At 49.3% G+C, this 16,907-nt stretch overlaps 4 protein-coding genes across 6 annotated transcripts; 3 read left to right on the forward strand and 1 right to left on the reverse strand.

The window, feature by feature from the left end:
• The first annotated feature begins 29 nt into the window (after positions 1 to 29).
• On the forward strand, positions 30 to 4,166 carry si:dkey-23f9.4 (hydrolethalus syndrome protein 1 homolog). 2 transcript variants are annotated; one of them, XM_037251456.1, is made up of 12 exons: positions 30 to 239; positions 612 to 722; positions 915 to 1,016; positions 1,100 to 1,167; positions 1,363 to 1,502; positions 1,580 to 1,635; positions 3,012 to 3,145; positions 3,222 to 3,267; positions 3,364 to 3,418; positions 3,479 to 3,560; positions 3,641 to 3,667; positions 3,741 to 4,166. In XM_037251456.1, exons 2-12 carry the CDS (start codon positions 623 to 625, stop codon positions 3,870 to 3,872), a joined length of 942 nt encoding a protein of 313 aa, XP_037107351.1. In that variant the 5' UTR covers positions 30 to 239; positions 612 to 622; the 3' UTR covers positions 3,873 to 4,166. The 2 variants fall into 2 exon arrangements, with proteins under 2 accessions (XP_037107351.1, XP_037107341.1); XM_037251446.1 differs by having other exon boundaries at positions 30 to 238; positions 587 to 722.
• A 181-nt stretch (positions 4,167 to 4,347) lies between these two features.
• Positions 4,348 to 6,449, reverse strand: mrpl4 (mitochondrial ribosomal protein L4). The gene is made up of 9 exons (XM_037251470.1): positions 6,218 to 6,449; positions 5,930 to 6,011; positions 5,692 to 5,863; positions 5,568 to 5,619; positions 5,297 to 5,414; positions 5,127 to 5,233; positions 4,948 to 5,057; positions 4,705 to 4,778; positions 4,348 to 4,544 (listed from the first exon to the last, which is right to left on the reverse strand). The coding sequence occupies exons 1-9, from the start codon at positions 6,266 to 6,268 to the stop codon at positions 4,399 to 4,401; spliced, it is 912 nt and encodes a 303-aa protein (XP_037107365.1). The 5' UTR covers positions 6,269 to 6,449; the 3' UTR covers positions 4,348 to 4,398.
• Positions 6,450 to 6,741: 292 nt separating this feature from the next.
• taf5l (TAF5-like RNA polymerase II, p300/CBP-associated factor (PCAF)-associated factor) lies at positions 6,742 to 9,985 on the forward strand. The gene is made up of 6 exons (XM_037251377.1): positions 6,742 to 6,888; positions 7,406 to 7,550; positions 7,661 to 7,765; positions 7,957 to 8,303; positions 8,369 to 8,788; positions 8,856 to 9,985. The coding sequence occupies exons 2-6, from the start codon at positions 7,409 to 7,411 to the stop codon at positions 9,651 to 9,653; spliced, it is 1,812 nt and encodes a 603-aa protein (XP_037107272.1). The 5' UTR covers positions 6,742 to 6,888; positions 7,406 to 7,408; the 3' UTR covers positions 9,654 to 9,985.
• A 654-nt stretch (positions 9,986 to 10,639) lies between these two features.
• On the forward strand, positions 10,640 to 16,447 carry capn9 (calpain 9). 2 transcript variants are annotated; one of them, XR_005097947.1, is made up of 19 exons: positions 10,640 to 10,928; positions 11,353 to 11,422; positions 12,094 to 12,212; positions 12,281 to 12,414; positions 12,485 to 12,653; positions 13,002 to 13,171; positions 13,326 to 13,403; positions 13,551 to 13,711; positions 13,808 to 13,965; positions 14,264 to 14,472; positions 14,573 to 14,609; positions 14,701 to 14,781; positions 14,842 to 14,899; positions 15,001 to 15,065; positions 15,136 to 15,204; positions 15,482 to 15,560; positions 15,747 to 15,863; positions 15,937 to 16,073; positions 16,124 to 16,447. XR_005097947.1 is itself a non-coding variant. In XM_037251306.1 (19 exons), exons 1-19 carry the CDS (start codon positions 10,725 to 10,727, stop codon positions 16,198 to 16,200), a joined length of 2,064 nt encoding a protein of 687 aa, XP_037107201.1. In that variant the 5' UTR covers positions 10,641 to 10,724; the 3' UTR covers positions 16,201 to 16,447. The 2 variants fall into 2 exon arrangements, 1 of the variants encoding a protein (XP_037107201.1); XM_037251306.1 differs by having other exon boundaries at positions 10,641 to 10,928; positions 15,937 to 15,995; positions 16,174 to 16,447.
• The last annotated feature ends 460 nt before the right edge of the window (positions 16,448 to 16,907 follow it).

A 16,907-nucleotide genomic window follows, 5' to 3' on the forward strand; every position in this document is an offset into this window, starting at 1 on the left:
CCAAAGTAGAATAAGAGCGTAGAAGAAGAAGAAGCGTCCTTTTTAAATGCTCGTTGATTTAACGGTCGTGTCGCGACCCGTCGCCTGGGAACGAGCGTTTGTTGACGTCGTGTTATAAAGCAACAAAAATGCAAAACGTCCGAATTTTTCAATAACAGAAAAGAGCGTTTTTTTTAAACAACACTTCGCATTCACCGTGCTTGTTTGCGGGCTTTGTTGAACGCGGACGAGCCGCCGAGGTAAGCGAAACAAAAACTTCCTTACAACCGCTACAGATTATTTGTAGCGTTACGGAGGTCTGGCAAAGCTTTTGTTTTGTATTGTCAACTTAGTTTTGAATGTGATGTCAAAGTAAACAAAATAGTCCGAAAGTGTGGCGACGATTCAACGCTTGAGTTCGACGCTAAAACGACAAAAACAAAGCAAAATAACAACAAAAATTGTACCATAAAATAGATTTTATACCTGCTGGTGTCTCATTACAAACATAAAGCACAATATTGCAATGCCCTCTCACATGTTTCTATCTGTTCAAGCTTCAATTTGTATTATGAAACTGAAGAAACAAAAATGTTATTGTTGTTCCGAATTCCAGCTGGCCTGACTTGCAGGCGACGATTCCATGGACAACCTGGACTTCTCCGAGGAAGAGATCCAGCAGCAGCTGGTGCTTCTGGGGTACACCGACGTCCCCAAACACAGACTGCGAGAGTTCAAGCAAGGTGACTCCACGTCTCACCCAATTCTGTGAATTAAAGCTTTCAGTTTCGACGATCGAACAACTCCATCATTGTAATCGTGATCGTAAAACTTGCTTACATGGCCAGCCCACGATGAAGTGAATGAAAGCGAAATATAAGTGAAAACATGTCGAGAGCCTCACAAAGGAAATTGACTGTCCGACTTGTCGTCAGATCTGGAACAGTTGATTCAAAATGGCGGTCGGCCCAAGGTGACCACCGTTGCTGCCTACGATAGGGGCGAGCCCGGACCTCCCGCCTTCACCAAGGAGAAAGGTATGTGTGTGTGCACACCCGTGCCGTTTAGCAACGTGACAAGCCTGTGTGCGTCTCCGTGTAATATTTGTCGCGTCTTCCAGTAAGACCGTGCGACGTGGGCAAGACTCCCGGAAGCTTTTTTATACATGACGAGCAACGTCGCACACAGGTGAGAATCCCAAGTTCAGCACATGAAGTATCAAGTTTTACTTTCTCAAGTACAAAACCTTTGACCCCAATCTCACTCCATAGAATATAAAGCAATTCATTCACGGTTTGCAGTAGAGAGTTCAATTGGCAAAAATCTGTGTGTGTGTTATTGTTATTATTATCAAATGGGTATTGATTCTTGCGACACTGTTAGGTCGTGAGCCCGCGTTCCAATCAAGATGGCTGCTCGCGTCGACACCGCGGGGACTTGTTGGAAAGTTCCCACAGCGCCACGACTCACACGCTGATACCAGACACCCGCTGCAGGCACTTCATCAAGAGGAAAGTGCTGAGGTGCGTATCGATCGCAATCATGCCGACGATCCTGGTTTGCACGCGTCTGAAAGCTTCTCTCGCTTGTTGACGAGCAGGAAGCGTGAAGGACAATCGCTGGTCTGCGATGAATCCATCTACAGCCAAGATTCTGGTAACTCTTCCACTCGTTTGCATCACAGTCAAGTGCCATCACGTGCAATCTTACGAGCGTCCTGTGGGGGGCGCACCAATCCTCGGTGCTGACTGACTTTTGGCTAATCAGCTTAGCAGCGTCTTAAGAGTTCTCGAGACATCCGTCTTCACCCGTCTCTTGGCCACCCCGCAATGTACCGAAGGTGCCGGGACCGCGACGAGAGCTCCCTGAGCCCGTCCGTTTCTTCCGGCGAGGAGGAGCGAGGGACCGACGACTATGACAGCTCAGAGGACCAGACTGGAGAAGATGCCAGCGAAGAAGATGAGGGTCCGACGAAAGACCAAGTCGGAGAAGATGGTAGCGACCGAGACGCCAGCGGTGAAGACACGGGGAGCGACAAAGATACTCGCAGTGATGCCGGCAGCGGCGTCAACTCCATGATGACGTCTGGTTACGGGACCCTGATACCGGGAGAAGAACGGGATAGTTGCCGAGACGATACCCGGATGAAAGACAGTAAAGAGGACCCCGGCTCACGGGACAGCTTTTATGATGATGACGACAGCCTAGAGTTAGAAGATGACCAAGACAGCTTTTGTGGAGGCAACGTTCCCTATGAAGAGCGGAAGGAACCAGAGAATGAGCAGTCTCACTGGGATCTAAACGCTGACACCAGGAGCGAGGACCAGAAGAGACTCGGGGCAAAAACTGAGGAAAACACTAGCGATGAAGATGATGAGAAGAAACCAGAGCAGGATGATGATCTCCATCTTGAGACCAGCATTCAAGATACTCCTCCAGAAGACAAGAAGCGACCAGAGAACACTCAACAGACGGACACAGAAAATGAAGATGACAAGAAAGAAAAAAGAAACTATTGTCCTCCTTCTGACGAGCGGAAACGAGACGCAAGGAGTGAAGACGTTCTTCATGAAGACAGGAAAAACCAGCAGTTTCAGTATGACCGCCACTCTGGTGCAATAAACGACCACGTTCCTCATGAAGACCAGAAGATGAAGCCTTATCTAGACCTTCACAGCAAGGACGGAGATGATCCTAATGAAGTTAAGAAGAAACCCGACGAGTCGTACTATGACACCAGGATTGAGGAGGATGAAGCAATGGGCGGGCTTCTGGACAGTGAGGAAGAAGAACGCATCAGGGACCGGGACAAAAATCCCAGCAGCCAGAACGTCCAATTCCTTGATTCTGAAGGAAGCCTTCTCAACTTTGAGTCGAACAGAAAGCTCAGACGCCAGGGTACGTGTGACATCACCATGATGTCGTCACAGGCTCTTGGACATTTGGCACCGTCATTACGTTTTTGGGGGGAAGCCATTGACATTTGATGGACGTGCTTTGCTTGTGTCAAATTGCGTGTTGACGTTCCGCAGATTGCTCCAGTTCGCTGTCGGGTCGTCTGTCGGAGCTGCGCTTACACGAGGCGGAAAACGACAAAGCCAGCGTGGCCGGTGGCCATATGGAGGAAGACTCCCTCAGCACCTTTGGGTCCTTCACCACGTCTTCGGTATGTTTTTTTATTTTTTTTTATGTAAATTGATGATATAGTCAAGCTCTGAAAAGATGCTCTCCTTTGGTTCCAGACACGATCGAGAAGCGAGAGCGACTTCCGCACCAAACCCAAATCCTGTAAGAACAGTAGCAAGAACCTCAAAATGACTTTTTTAATTCTTCTCCATAATCTGAAGCGCCCTAGTCAAAAACCTCTCACCTGTGTCATTCCAGTCATCCGGCCGATCCTGACTCAGCAGACCATCAAGAAGGAGGACCCGGTGGCCAGGTGAGACCTCGGAGTACTCGTGGTCCGGTACCACCTCCTCGCGCTGTCGTCGCTCCGCAGGTATTTCCAGTACAAGCAGCTGTGGGACGAGCTCAAGCTCCCCGGGGAGCAAGATCACCGGAAACTCCGCTGGGAAATCAGGGTAAGAATTTTTCTTTTTCCAACAGCACTTTTTCCCTTAGTAATTTTTTTTTTTCCATGATTGTTTCCATGCGATCACAGGAGAGACTTGCATACCGGCAGCCGCCCGTGAGTAAAAACCCAAAAGTTTGAAACCCCCCCCCGTGAGGATAAGCCTGACGTGTGCGTGTTTGTGTTTTAGCCCAAAGCTCGCCGGTGTTTGGCGGCCAACAGCTACGTGGTCCCCACGGAAAAGAAACGATCGGCTCTGCGCTGGGAAATCCGCAACCTCATGGCGCACCCCCTGCCGCAAAAGTTCACGTGCCGCTTTTGAAGCGTCTGCAAGTTTGGGGCCTTTTCTTTCTTTTAAGGAACAACAAGCACTAAAACAAAAATGGGAACTGAGGTGGCAACTTGCAGGAACAGGAACATGCAAGGATAGGTCATGGAACTGAAACGAGGTGATGAATGGACCCTAACGACGAGAAGCATCAATTTGAGGCCTTTTCGCTTTTTCCTGTGACACACAGGAAGGAGCAAGGACACCCTGGAAAATAGTCCCATTCCATGATGTTATCAATTCTGGCCTTTTTCCGCACTTTTTTTTTTTTTGTGACATTTCAGCTAGCAGTAACAAGGACAAAGGAAAAGGTGGCAAAGTAGGGGATTAGATGCTGAAGTGAGGAAATAGTTGATATTTTTAAAGGACGGGATGTGAGATGACCAAAAGTTGGTACAATTACGAAAGTGACAAGCTCTAAGCTTGTTTTTCTTTTTCTCCCTCCCACCAGAAATAAAACTTTTTTTTTTATATAATCATTCATATTTATTTCACACACAAAACAGACGCACGAGGAAGTTCAGGGCAAGTCGGCGTAGGGCAGTTTAAATGGGTAGAGCGGTGTGTAGCGCTGGTCGTGCCAAAGCAGTTTTTCTTCCAGGAAGCGCAGCGTCTCCAGCGTGAGCACCAAACCTTCGTGCTTCAGAAGACTGTGCACATTTAAACCTGCGCCAGCACAAACACAAGCGACATCATCTTCCTGTTGCCATTCAAGTGAGGTGAATATATGCACAACAGGACAATTGATTGAACATAAGCAGGAACAGGATCAAGTAGGAAGTAAAGTGACACTTGCAGGAACAAGAGCACATGCAAATGAACTCACCGAGGGCTGGGATGAGGTTGACGGTCTTGAGAGTTTCCGTGGCCTTCAGGATGTTGTCGGGAAAGTTGTCACTTCTAAAGAAAGCCACGTGGGAACAATACAAGGATTTCAGACAGGAACATCAACAAAATGACAATGTCGGATAAGCAGAAAGAATTGCAATCAATTTGCGGTCAAAGATCAGCTATGCGCTTCTTCAGATAATCAAACATGATTCTCAAAGTTCTCAAGGAGAAAACGTACACGTCGACTATGAGCAGCGACTCCTCCCAGTTTTTGTGTGCGACGGCGTCCAGCAGGTCCCGTGAGTCCGGACTGGGAATGTCGAGGGAGTCCACGACATGAAGCAAACCCTGGATGCCCGGATGGAAGGACACCAGACTTGAATTCTGATCATTTGTCATCTACCAAACGTGTCCTACCTGGGCCACCTTGGAGCTCAGGGCCACTTTGAGCCCCAGCACTCGCACCTTCATGGGCAGCATGTAGTAGTAACTTTTGGGCCCCCGGGGACCGTGGGACACGCCCCCTGATGACATCACACCACATCAGAACCGCAACAAAGGGGCGGGGTCACCGGACTTGGGCTCACCTCCCCTCCAAAGAGGCGAGCGGATGCTGCCGTGCCGAGCGCGACCGCTTCCCTTCTGCTTCCACGGCTTGCGCCCGCCGCCCCTCACCTCCGACCTCACCTTGGTATTGGCATGACTCTGTCGTATTCACACACACACACAGGCGTGTTCAGTGCAGGCAGTTGTAACAAGCAGGAATGAGACTACTTCTGTGCATGCAGGAACAGGAAAGGAGGAAAAGCATGCAAGCACAAGGAGCGAGCCATAATGACGCAGGAACAGGCAGCTTACGATGCGTTTGTAGTCCCTCTGCCACAGTTCCACGCTGTGCAGGATGTCCAGTCTTGCCGGCAACAAAAACAGTGACGTCAAAGGTTGCATTTGTGTGTTTCTGCACCATGGCGACCCAGCTCACCTGGGGGGAACGGCGAAGACGTTGGGATGCAGCTCGGCCAGGCCCAGTGGGTCGCTGTCCCGTCCCTCCAGAGCATCCACCCACAGCCGCACGGCGCTCCGATCGGCGGGAATATCGGCGTCACAACGCCGCAGGAGCGGCAGTGGGGAATCTGGCGGGGGCAAGGGGCGCCCTGAGACAGAAAATAACAGTCACTCACGGAAATCAATTTTGACACCAGAATAGGATTTGCACAAACTTGTTCTTGGCGGATCTCGCATGTTGGCGGGCAGCAGCAAGTTGGGCGGAAGAGTGTTTTCACCTGCCAGCGACGATGCACACTTGTAACGACACGATTCACACACGAATGTCATTCATTGTAGGCAGTACCAAGGAACAAGATATTGTTCTTCAAATTAATTAAATAAAACGATAGATAGATAGATAGATAGATAGATAGATAGATAGATAGATAGATAGATAGATAGATAGATAGATAGATAGATAGATAGATAGATAGATAGATAGATAGATAGATAGATCTTACTCGTTTTACAGCTCCTCTTCCGCAGAGCAGCAGAGTAAATCGCATAAACATGTTGGTGTGTAATTGAGAAAAAACGAAAGAAACGAAAAAGAAAGCAGAGTAACGAGTGAGTAAACAGGGGTCGCTCCCCGCCCGGTTCGCTCGGAAAGTCCACGGGGAGGTCGAGCCTGCTCGGTCGGGCCAAGTGGAGTTTGTCAACTGCTGGTCCGTCGCGCTTTGTTGTCGCGCACTTGACAAGACGCTTGATTGTGACGAGAACGGACTGAATTAAGTATATCCGTTAACAATAAATAGAGGGACTTTATTTGTTTGGAAATGTAATTAAGGTTCATATCTAAAAAAAAAAAAAAAGCCACGTCTCGCTACTGTGAATTACACACAAACTAGAGAGGCGGCTTTTATGATTGGCAACGTAAGATGGCCGCCTGTGGCTTCGCTTTATCTCGAACATCATGTACTTCACACTCCAGTCAAAACGTGTCAGTAGTGAGTCTTGACGTTCTGAGTAACGGTAGCAGGCCGCGATGAACAAGAAGAAGAAGCACCGCCAGTGCGATGAAGATGGATGGGCGGAACAACCAAATGGTGCACAAGAGAAACTCGCTGTTGTCCTGAACCCGTCCGGAGTGGAACCAGCCGCGCATCACTGAGTGGGCCGGAGGGGAAATGCAGTGAGTTGAAGACGGTGACTGGTAAACGCTCAGCGTCGGAGCCGGCTGGGGCGGGCTCACTTTTTGCGGAGACGCTAAGTTAGCGGTTAGCTCTTCGATCACACATCACAATGGAGACATGGCAGCCTTTCGATAACTTTACATCTAATTTTCCACAGTACGTCTTATTATTTAATTGCCACCCAGTTGAAAGGACGCATTATTGCCCTCCTCCACGTCAAGCTGTTAGCTGGATGCCTTGCTGTCGCTTTAGCCATTTCAAAGTTCTGTAACATTGCTCAAATAAGAAGTTTTAAACATTCCCGTTAAATTCGTCATTTATGTGCCTGGGTTAACTCCACTCCTGTCAGAGACCAATATTCACATTTGATCATTTTTTTAGTTGGCAAAAGATTGTACTATTTATTCTTATAGTCATTACAGCTTCATAAGTCGACTACACTTATGACGTGTGTGTGGAAACTGTCAAAAGTGAAATGAATTTACACAAACTGGATCTTGGGTGTTTTGCCGGCAGGTCATGAAGCGGGTCCGCAATGAGCAGATCCAGTATGTGGTGGCTCAGTACCTCAAGCGCAGACAGTATGTGGACTCGACCGACGGCTCCCTGAAAGCCGCCAAACTCTTCCAGACGGCTGAGGAGATGGCTGCCAGCCTCACTGGTAAAAAACTAAATCATACAGATGGATCATATTTTGAAAACCTAACATACCATATTAAAACGGACTTTATTCAGCTTCGTGTGTGTGTTCGTGTGTGTGTTTGTGCGCAGTCCAGAGCGAGTCGGGTTGTGCCAACGTGGTGTCTGCGGTGCCGTGCCAGTCCGACCCGCAGCAATACGAGTCGCAGTACGCCAGGCTGCGCTGTTTCCTGTCAGGTAGGTTACGGCGTCAAATAATCATTCCATCTCTACGTGTGTTTTTTTTTTTTTTTTTTATTCTAATTCATCAAATAATCGTAATATAAATAAAAAAAAAAAAGTAATTGTCATTTGCAGCCCGAGATAAACAATAGGTACAGCGTAACCTCGGCCTGGCAGTTGAATCTGTAATTTGTCCGGCGCTCCAGAAGCCGACATCTCATGGGCCAAGGAAGTGAGCGCCTTACTCTTCCCGCTCTTCGTCTACCTCCACCTGGACATGGTACGCTGCGGCCTCAAGTCGGCGGTGGACGGCTTCTACGCGCGCTTCCACGCCGCCTTCCTGCAGGACAGCGATCAGCGCGCCACGGTGGAGCAGCTGCGCAACGTCTTCAGCACTCGCGACGTGGCGGCCAGCCCGAGGCTCGCCGCCTTCCTGGAGCACAAGTACGTGGTGCGCCTCAGCGAGGGCGCCCACGGCTACCTGCTACGCTACCTGCAGAGCGACGACAACGGCGCCATCTGCAAAGTCCTCGGAGCGCACCTGCAGCTGGAGGTGAGCGTGTGAAGCCGTGACATGCAAACGGATTTGCAAGAAGTACATCAAACCGCTTTCCGTAGGTGAGCGCCTCCAAGCGAACCGACTACCAGCTTTACGGGGCGGCGGTCGGGACGGCCCCGTCCGCCGGCGCCCCCAACTCCATCCGGGCGGACGGCGGCGAGGAAGGCGTCGAGGCGGCAGCAGAGCCGCTGCCGGCGGGCGCCCCGCAAAACGAGGCGGCCCTGGAGGCACTGCGCGACTGCATCAAGAAGGTCCGCGAGGGTCCGCCCTCGCTCACCACCGTGTGCTTCTACGCCTTCCATCACACGGAGCGACTGCTCAACACCGCCGAGGTGTCGCCCGACAGCCGCCTGCTGGCCGCCGGCTTCGACAACTCCGCCGTCAAGCTGTGGAGCCTCCGTGCCCGCAAACTCAAGGCCAGGCCGCACGTGGCGGATGTGTCGCGGGTACACCTGGCCTGTGACGTCCTGGAGGAAGAAGTGAGTACTTGCCCTACCCGCCCAGAAGACATTTTTTTCCTCGTTGACTTTTTTTGTCCTATCCCAGATGGACGAGGAGGACACGTCGGGCAGTGAGATCAAGATGCTGCGTGGCCACAGCGGCCCCGTGTTCCGGACCGCCTTCCTGACGGACAGCTCGGGCCTGCTGTCTTGCTCCGAGGACACCAGCGTGCGCTACTGGGACCTGGGCAGCTTCACCAACACAGCACTCTACCAGGGCCACGCCTACCCGGTGTGGGACGTGGCCGTGAGCCCGTGCAGCCTCTACTTCGCCAGCGGCTCGCACGACCGCACCGCCCGCCTCTGGACCTTCTCGCGCACATACCCGCTGCGCGTCTACGCCGGGCACCTGGCCGACGTGGACTGCGTGGGCTTCCACCCCAACTCCAACTACTTGGCCACCGGCTCCAGCGACAAGACGGTGCGGCTGTGGAGCACCCAGCAGGGGGCCTCGGTGCGCCTCTTCACGGGCCACCGCGGGCCCGTGCTGGCACTGGCCTTCTCGCCCAACGGCAAGTACCTGGCGTCGGGCGGCGAGGACCAGCGCGTCAAGCTATGGGACCTGGCCTCGGGGGCGCTCTTCAAGGACCTGCGGGGTCACGCCGACAGCGTCACCGGCCTGTCCTTCAGCCCCGACAGCAGCCTGGTGGCGTCCTCGTCCACCGACAACACCGTACGGGTGTGGGACGTGCGTGGCTCACAAGGCGCGGCGCCGCCCGACGGCTCGTCCGCCGAACTGGTGGGCTCGTACGCCGGGAACACCGGCAACGTGCTCAACGTGCAGTTCACGGCCTGCAACCTGCTGCTGGTGACGGGCAGCGCCCGAGATAAAACCGAAGCTTAGAGGACACCGAGGTGGATTTGAACATGGTTGCCGGAGCAGCTCACTGGCATTGACAAATGAACGCACATGCATTCTTTCTTTCTATCCAAGAAGTAATTGTCAGGGCAATTAAGTGGAATTGGGTCAATACTGGCAGCGCACTCAACGATGCGTCACGCCACAGCGCTGGAGAATCGCTGATGTCAGCGTTATTTCAGTCACTTTTTTTTTTTTCCTCCCCCCCCCCCGGTCGTTTTGATGTATTGCCACGCACTAAAAATGTAAATATCAATTTGTTGGCTGGAAAGAAGCACACTTTTGAGAGGTTATGTATTATTCTTTTTTTATACCAAGTAGTTTGTCTGGATGCTTGTCGTCACTTCTAAACTTTTTGTTTGTGGCCTCTGGTGGCCTGAAATTAAAATAAATCACGTGACAAAGAAAGAATTGATTCCGCCATGTGACTGTCAGTGCGTGGTGGCGCTAGCGAGCAGAGAAACAAAAGCCCACAAACATGATACAAGAATGAGATCCCACAAGTCTGACTTACCTTTTCTGAAAGATGATTAGAATCCAAGGAATGAGGACCTTACATTTCTTGTGTGGCTGAAATCTGCTTGTTTTTCTGACATCCATGGCTGATACGAGTTGGCAGCTAAAGTCCAAGAGAGTTCATAGATTTGGGCATTTTCACATGGTGAATAATGCGCACAAATAACATAGTATGGGGTCTGGAAAAAAAAAAAAGTTCTCAGTTTTGCTTGTGGCACTGAACATTCCTGTCACTTACCGTAATTTGTAATTGATTTGTTTTTTTTACTGCATTCATTCACTGATGACATCATCCTAATGACAGGAAGCGGCCGCGATTGGGGAATGCATGCTATTGAGCCTTGTTGACGATTGCCTCTTTGTGCCCTTTGGCCGTCATTCCAGAGTGCAGAATGCGGCGGGGCGAGGCCCGAGAGGACAAACCCGTTTTCCAGGAGGGCGTGGAGGAGGTGACCCGAGCGCCGCGCTGCCGAGACCGCACACGGCTGCGCCGCGCCGCCGCGCTTCACTTCTCCGCCGCTTCGTCCATCCGCCAGCATCATGCCCCTGCAGTCCACCCTGTCGGGGGGCCGCGCCGGCCGGGCCGCCATCGACACGCAGATGGACGGCCGCTCTTTCGAGCAGCTGCGTCAGGAATGCCTCCAGAAGCGGGTCCTGTTCGAGGACCCCGACTTCCCTGCGCAAGACTCGTCGCTCTTCTTTAGCCAGGCGGTTCCAGTCAGGATGGAGTGGAAGAGGCCGCCGGTACGTAGCGCTTTGTGTTTGCATCTTCACGGCAATCCATGCTTGTGAAGATGACGCCGTCTCAAACACTTGCATGCATGTGGCAATTGCATCTCACGACGCATCACATTTGCCCTGCATGTCGCTATGGAAGCCAACATGATGCATCCGATTTGAATGTATGTTGAATGAACGTAGTAGTTGGTTCACAAGGCCATCTTGCGCCTCTGCCAATTTACTACACACACACACACACACACCCCAGCAAGAAATGTGGCATGTGTGTGTTTTGATTGATAAGCTTGGAATGTGAACAGACCTGCCAGCTGGCACGTCACTCAACCTGTTTTGGTTCTTCTCCTCCTCATTCTCTTCATTCTTGGTCTTCCCCCTCTTCGACCCCCCCCTCACCCACCGACCCCTCCCATCTTTTTTGTCACCTCAGGAGTTGGGCGCCAACCCAAAGTTCATCGTGGGCGACGCCCACCGGACAGATATCTGCCAGGGACAGCTGGGTACGTAGAAAAATACAAGTGGGCTCAGGTTCAGTTTTATGCTCGTCGTCATATATCCAAGGTCTCATTTACGTTGTGCACTCTTCTGATAACTACCACTACACACATGCTATGGAGTCCAACAAAACTTGACGCTGAAATGGAAAGGGGGAAAAAAACAGTCCCTGCCTGCTCATACTATTAGGTCAATAAGATGTACACTACCGTTCAAAAGTTTGGGGTCACAAAATTGTTTGGGTGACCCCAAACTTTTGAACGGTAGTGTATATATTTATTTAGATAATTATTTATAGATTATATATATAATCTTCTGTGTAAAAAATCTTATATATGTATACTTATATTCATAGATTATATATAATCTTATACAAATATAAGATATAATTTATAATATTTAATTCATAATATTTTCTTATAATAATATTTACACTACCGTTCAAAAGTTTGGGGTCACCCAAACAATTTTGTGACCCCAAACTTTTGAACGGTAGTGTATATCTAAAATAAAAAATATATTGTATATAATATATACATAAAATATATATAATATTAAAAAAAAAAAACACATTTAATCGAAGTCGAGCATCACAGATAAAGAAACCGGCCGAGGTTCACGCGGAAACTTTTAATCTACTAGTGTCGTTTTGAGAATTGAAATTCCACTCCCGCAGGGGACTGCTGGCTCCTGGCCGCCATCGCGTCCTTGACTCTGAAGAAGGACGCTCTGGCCCGGGTGGTCCCCCACGACCAGGACTTTGAGCACCGCTACGCCGGCATCTTCCACTTCCAGGTAGGGCGCCGACTCATTAGCAGATTCTGTGCATCTGCTTGATATTTTTGGACTGGGCCCGTTTGCAGTTCTGGCAGCACAACAAGTGGCTGGACGTGGTGGTGGACGACCGTCTGCCGTCGGTACGCGGCCAGCTCATCCTGCTGCACTCGGCCTCCAACAATGAGTTCTGGAGCGCCTTGTTGGAGAAAGCCTACGCCAAGTAACCGCCGCGCTCGTTGCTGGGAGGAAGGAAGCAGTGGCTGTTTGCCAACACGTGTTTTTGTCCGCAGGCTGCACGGCAGCTATGAGTCGCTGAAGGGCGGCAGCACCATGGAGGCCATGGAAGACTTCACAGGCGGCGTTGGCGAGATGCACGATACCAAAAAAGCCAACGCGGATCTTTTCAACATCATGAAGAAAGGCCTGGACCGAGGATCCATGATGGGATGCTCCATCGACGTAAGAAAACCGGCTTGTGATGTCACTTAGTAGGCCACGCCCCTTAAAGGCACACATCAACATACAAATAATGAATAATAAAATTTTATATTATAGAGCCATTTTATTTTTCGACATTCTCACGTTTTCAGTTCTCAGAAGTGCAGCAAATGAATTTATTGACAACTAATTGATTATAAAAATTAACACAAAATTATTTTTATCATCAATCGGTTTAAATCATAAAAATTCAACTAAAGCATTTCCCGAACCCAAAAGAATAATGAAAACTAAAAACTTTCTCGAAAAGTATAATTCAAACTAATTGAATGTAAAAAAATAAGCAAAAATCAAAGTTGTTGGTTTCAGATCACCAGCTCGGCCGAGTCGGAGGCCAAGACCAGCAGCGGCCTGGTCAAAGGTCACGCCTACTCCGTCACCGGCCTGCAGGAGATCACCTGCCGAGGTCAAAGGGTCAAACTGGTCCGCGTGAGGAACCCCTGGGGTCAGGTGGAGTGGAACGGACCCTGGAGCGACGGGTAGGGCAACAACATTGCGCAATTCGCCTTGACCTTGGCTGGCGACCAGTCCAATCTGGTCTCCAAGGCATCGCTCACACTGCAGCTCAATTCAGATTTTTTTTTTTTGCTCAACTAAATATTTGTAGTTTTGTTTTGTTGATTTTCCCGGCAGTTCCCGAGAGTGGGACTATGTGGACCAAGGGGAGAAAAATCGAATTCTGCAGCACTCCTCCGAAGACGGCGAATTCTGGTGAGTCTTTTGCACTCTTTGTGAAATGTAAAACAGAGAATTCTTCGACTCAAACAAATAATTTTTCATTACTTCAGGCAAAAAGTTTCAAAATGTTGGTTTGTGCTTCAAGAAGCTCTTTTCCATTTTGTGCGCACGTGCCGGTAGGATGACGTTTGAGGACTTCAAGGCCAACTTTGACAAGGTGGAGATCTGCAACATGACGCCGGACGCGCTGACGGACAACACCAAGCGCCACTGGGAGGCGCAATTGTTCGAGGGCCAGTGGATCCGCGGCTCCACCGCCGGCGGCTGTCGAAACTTCATCGGTGAGTAACGAAGCGCAAAAATATTTACCTGCTTGAAAGTTTGGACTTGCTTCCGTGTGATTTGTGGCCTGAGCGTTGTTGCGCGTCGTTGGGCAGACACCTTCTGGACCAACCCCCAATTCAAGCTGGAGCTGGCGGACGCCGACGATGACGACGACGTGTGCAGCGTGGTCATCGCGCTGATGCAGAAGAACCGACGGGAGCTGAGGAAAGAGGGCATGGACCTCCAGACCATCGGATTCTCCGTCTACGAGGTCTGACTTCGAGTCGTCGTTCAGTTTGCTCACTGACTCGGGTGGCCTAAAAAGTCTACACACCCCTGGCCTTTGAATAGGGGTGTGTAGACTTTTTAGACAATTTCGTTAAGATGTTCTGTACTCACGATTTCGTTCATTTATTTATTTTTTGGTCCATGATATAATTAAGTTTTGTTCTGGCCTCTAATTATTTTGAGTGTAATTTCACTGCTGGCCACTAGATGGTGGCACGAGCACTTTCGATCACGTGTTCTAATGTTTGAGTTTTTCTAAGAGATGGAATATTGACGTTCAGGCTCCCAACAACGCCGATCAGCAAGGCAAAGACTTCTTCCGCACGCACGCGTCCAAAGCTCGCAGCAATACCTACATCAACCTGCGGGAGGTGTCGGGGCGCTTCACGCTGCCACCGGGCCGCTACTTGCTGGTGCCCAGCACCTTCCAGCCGCACCATGAGGCGGACTTCCTGGTGCGCATCTTCTCCGAGAAGAAGGTGGCTGCCCTGTGAGTACCGCCCAAAAAGACTCACACAAAAATAAAGTTAAGATCATCATCATTTCATTTTGATATTATTTAATGAATCTTTTACTTCATTGGTCATCAGGGAGATGGGCAGCAACATAGACGCGGACCTGCCTGAGGTGAGCGCATCATCCACATGTCAATCACCGGCTAGGTCCCGCCCCCTTCACAGTTGATTGATTTCTCCTCCAACCCCGACCAAACTCGCAGCCTCCACCGCCCAGCGCTCCCGAGGATGAGACGGATGAGGAGAAAGGACTCAGGAGGCTCTTCGAGCAGCTGGCTGGATCGGTGAGTCCGCTCTAACCTGTTTTTTCGTGGGGGACATTATTTTATTTTATTTCATTCCAGGATCGAGCCATCTCCGTCAGGGAACTTCAGCAGCTGCTCAACGGTGTCCTCAGCAGCCGTACGTCAACACTTTAATTTCGTGCTTAGAGTCGCTTAGAGTCCAGCCGGGCCACGAACCGAATGAAGACAATCGTGCCAGAACTGTCTTTCTGTCCACAGGCAAGGAGATCCAGTTTGATGGCCTGAGCCTCCACACGTGCCACAGCATCATGAATCTGATGGACGTATCCTTCCTTCATCACTCCAGCGAGCAAGAAGGCAGTGCTTCGTTGTTTCTTTAACTCAGACTGGCAGGTGGACAACACCGGGAAGATGGAGTTCCAGGAATTTAAGGTCTTCTGGGAGAAGATGAAGAAGTGGATCGTACGTGAGCCGCACGGCAGTCGCTGGCAGTTGGGCCAGGTGCATCATGGGAGATGTTGACCTTGTCTCGCTTCATCGTCTTCTGCTGCTGCTGCTGCTTCTCCTCCTCGTTCTTCCTGGTCTCCTTGTTCTGGTTCTCTTCTTTTGAGTCTCCTTCTGCAACCTTTTCTGGACCTCATGGATCTTTTTGTTCTTCCTCTTTTGCTTCTTCTTCTGATTCTCCTTCTGCTTCTTCTTTTGGCTCTGGTTCTTCTGGTTCTTCTTGTGTTGGTTGCAGATGCTCTTCCTCTCCTTTGACACAGACCGCTCGGGCAAGATGTCCTCCTACGAGCTCCGCAGTGCCCTCAAAGCTGCAGGTGAGACTCGGTCACTGCAACCTGCAGTGTTGTACTTTAACCACCAGGGGGCCCTCATTGCATCTCCCTGAAATGAATAAAAATCGATTATGTTTAATTCCTTTTCCAAAAATGCAACATTATTCAAACTAGCATGTTTGGACATGTTCTTAAAAAATGTTCAGTCCTCTCTGATGTGTGGTGCAGGCATGCAGCTGAACAATCAGATGCTGCAACTACTTGGCCTGAGGTTTGCCGACGAGAAGTACGACATCGACTTTGATGACTATCTCACCTGCATCGTCCGACTGGAGAACATGTTCCGTAAGTCCCGCTGTGACAAACATGCTCAGAACAGCACAGACGATTAATCCGGGTTGTTGTTGTTTTTTTCCAGGAGTTTTCCAGGCTATGGATGAGCACAACAAGGGCCGGATTCGAATGAACATGTTGCAGGTAAGCTAACGCAAACATTCATGCTAAACCTCTTTAGTATTGCTGATTTTCACTCATCACGGGTGGATGTAGAATATATCAAATTTTCTATTTGATTGGCTCCTCCCTTTATCCATTCATTCATGCATGTGTACAGGGTTTTGTATTCCATTTAACTTGGTCTTTGCTTCTCTGTCAGTTTCTGATGTTGTCCATGAACGTGTGAGAAGACGCCGTGAGCAAAACGGAAGCCTACAGAAGAACAAAAGTTGTCCCGTTCTCATAAGATGCATACATATACATAAATGCTTGTTCTATCATTGTGCTGTAAAACTTTCTAGTCTGGACAGGAATGGAGCAAAGAATGTGACATATCGGTTTGAGGGCTTAAACTTATGTTTGATTAGAACTTTTTGATTTTCTTTTTGTCACCACTATGAACCAATAAATTGTGAATAAAGCCGTGAAATATTTGTTGTGACTTTTTTTTCTTTACTCTTTAGACAGTCTCAAGTGCAACAGTTTTTTGAAATCACTGATGCTAAAAATGTTGGTACCTGTGCACAGAAACAGATAGTGTGAATTTTATCAAATAAAAGATAGGAATGGGGAAAAAATGTTTAAAAAATATTCCGCCTCTTCAAGTTTAAGAGTTTCAATTGATTATTAATAACTTCCGGTCTTGACAGATCCAAAATGTGAAAAAACGAAACCAAAATTCTGTTTTGTTTTGGTACGAACAGATACCGTACGTACAGTAGTAAAAATAAGGCCATACCAATCTTGACACTGGAGAAAGACAAATCAACAACTTGAGCGCACTTAGGGGAATTATTCGACTTGTCCCTCCAAATTTTTAGCACGAATTATTGTTTCAAATGCATCGTTAGAGGAAAAAAAGCAAAGCCTTGGCATTAATTGAGTTTATCGTGA

This window comes from Syngnathus acus, chromosome 1 (assembly GCF_901709675.1).
Source record: "Syngnathus acus chromosome 1, fSynAcu1.2, whole genome shotgun sequence".
Classification (NCBI taxonomy): Eukaryota; Metazoa; Chordata; class Actinopteri; order Syngnathiformes; family Syngnathidae; genus Syngnathus; species Syngnathus acus.

Coding starts and splice junctions, on each gene's coding strand:
- taf5l (XM_037251377.1), top strand. CDS start 7,409: ATGAAGCGGGTCCGCAATGAGCAGATCCAGTATGTGGTGGCTCAGTAC. Junction 7,766..7,956: donor GCTGCGCTGTTTCCTGTCAG/GTAGGTTACGGC, acceptor CCGGCGCTCCAG/AAGCCGACATCTCATGGGCC. Junction 8,304..8,368: donor GAGCGCACCTGCAGCTGGAG/GTGAGCGTGTGA, acceptor CGCTTTCCGTAG/GTGAGCGCCTCCAAGCGAAC.
- capn9 (XM_037251306.1), top strand. CDS start 10,725: ATGCCCCTGCAGTCCACCCTGTCGGGGGGCCGCGCCGGCCGGGCCGCC. Junction 12,415..12,484: donor TTGGAGAAAGCCTACGCCAA/GTAACCGCCGCG, acceptor TTTTGTCCGCAG/GCTGCACGGCAGCTATGAGT. Junction 14,473..14,572: donor GAGAAGAAGGTGGCTGCCCT/GTGAGTACCGCC, acceptor ATTGGTCATCAG/GGAGATGGGCAGCAACATAG.
- si:dkey-23f9.4 (XM_037251456.1), top strand. CDS start 623: ATGGACAACCTGGACTTCTCCGAGGAAGAGATCCAGCAGCAGCTGGTG. Junction 1,168..1,362: donor ACGAGCAACGTCGCACACAG/GTGAGAATCCCA, acceptor CGACACTGTTAG/GTCGTGAGCCCGCGTTCCAA. Junction 3,146..3,221: donor GGTCCTTCACCACGTCTTCG/GTATGTTTTTTT, acceptor CTTTGGTTCCAG/ACACGATCGAGAAGCGAGAG.
- mrpl4 (XM_037251470.1), bottom strand. CDS start 6,268: ATGTTTATGCGATTTACTCTGCTGCTCTGCGGAAGAGGAGCTGTAAAA. Junction 5,620..5,691: donor GTCTTCGCCGTTCCCCCCAG/GTGAGCTGGGTC, acceptor GTTGCCGGCAAG/ACTGGACATCCTGCACAGCG. Junction 4,545..4,704: donor CAACCTCATCCCAGCCCTCG/GTGAGTTCATTT, acceptor GTGCTGGCGCAG/GTTTAAATGTGCACAGTCTT.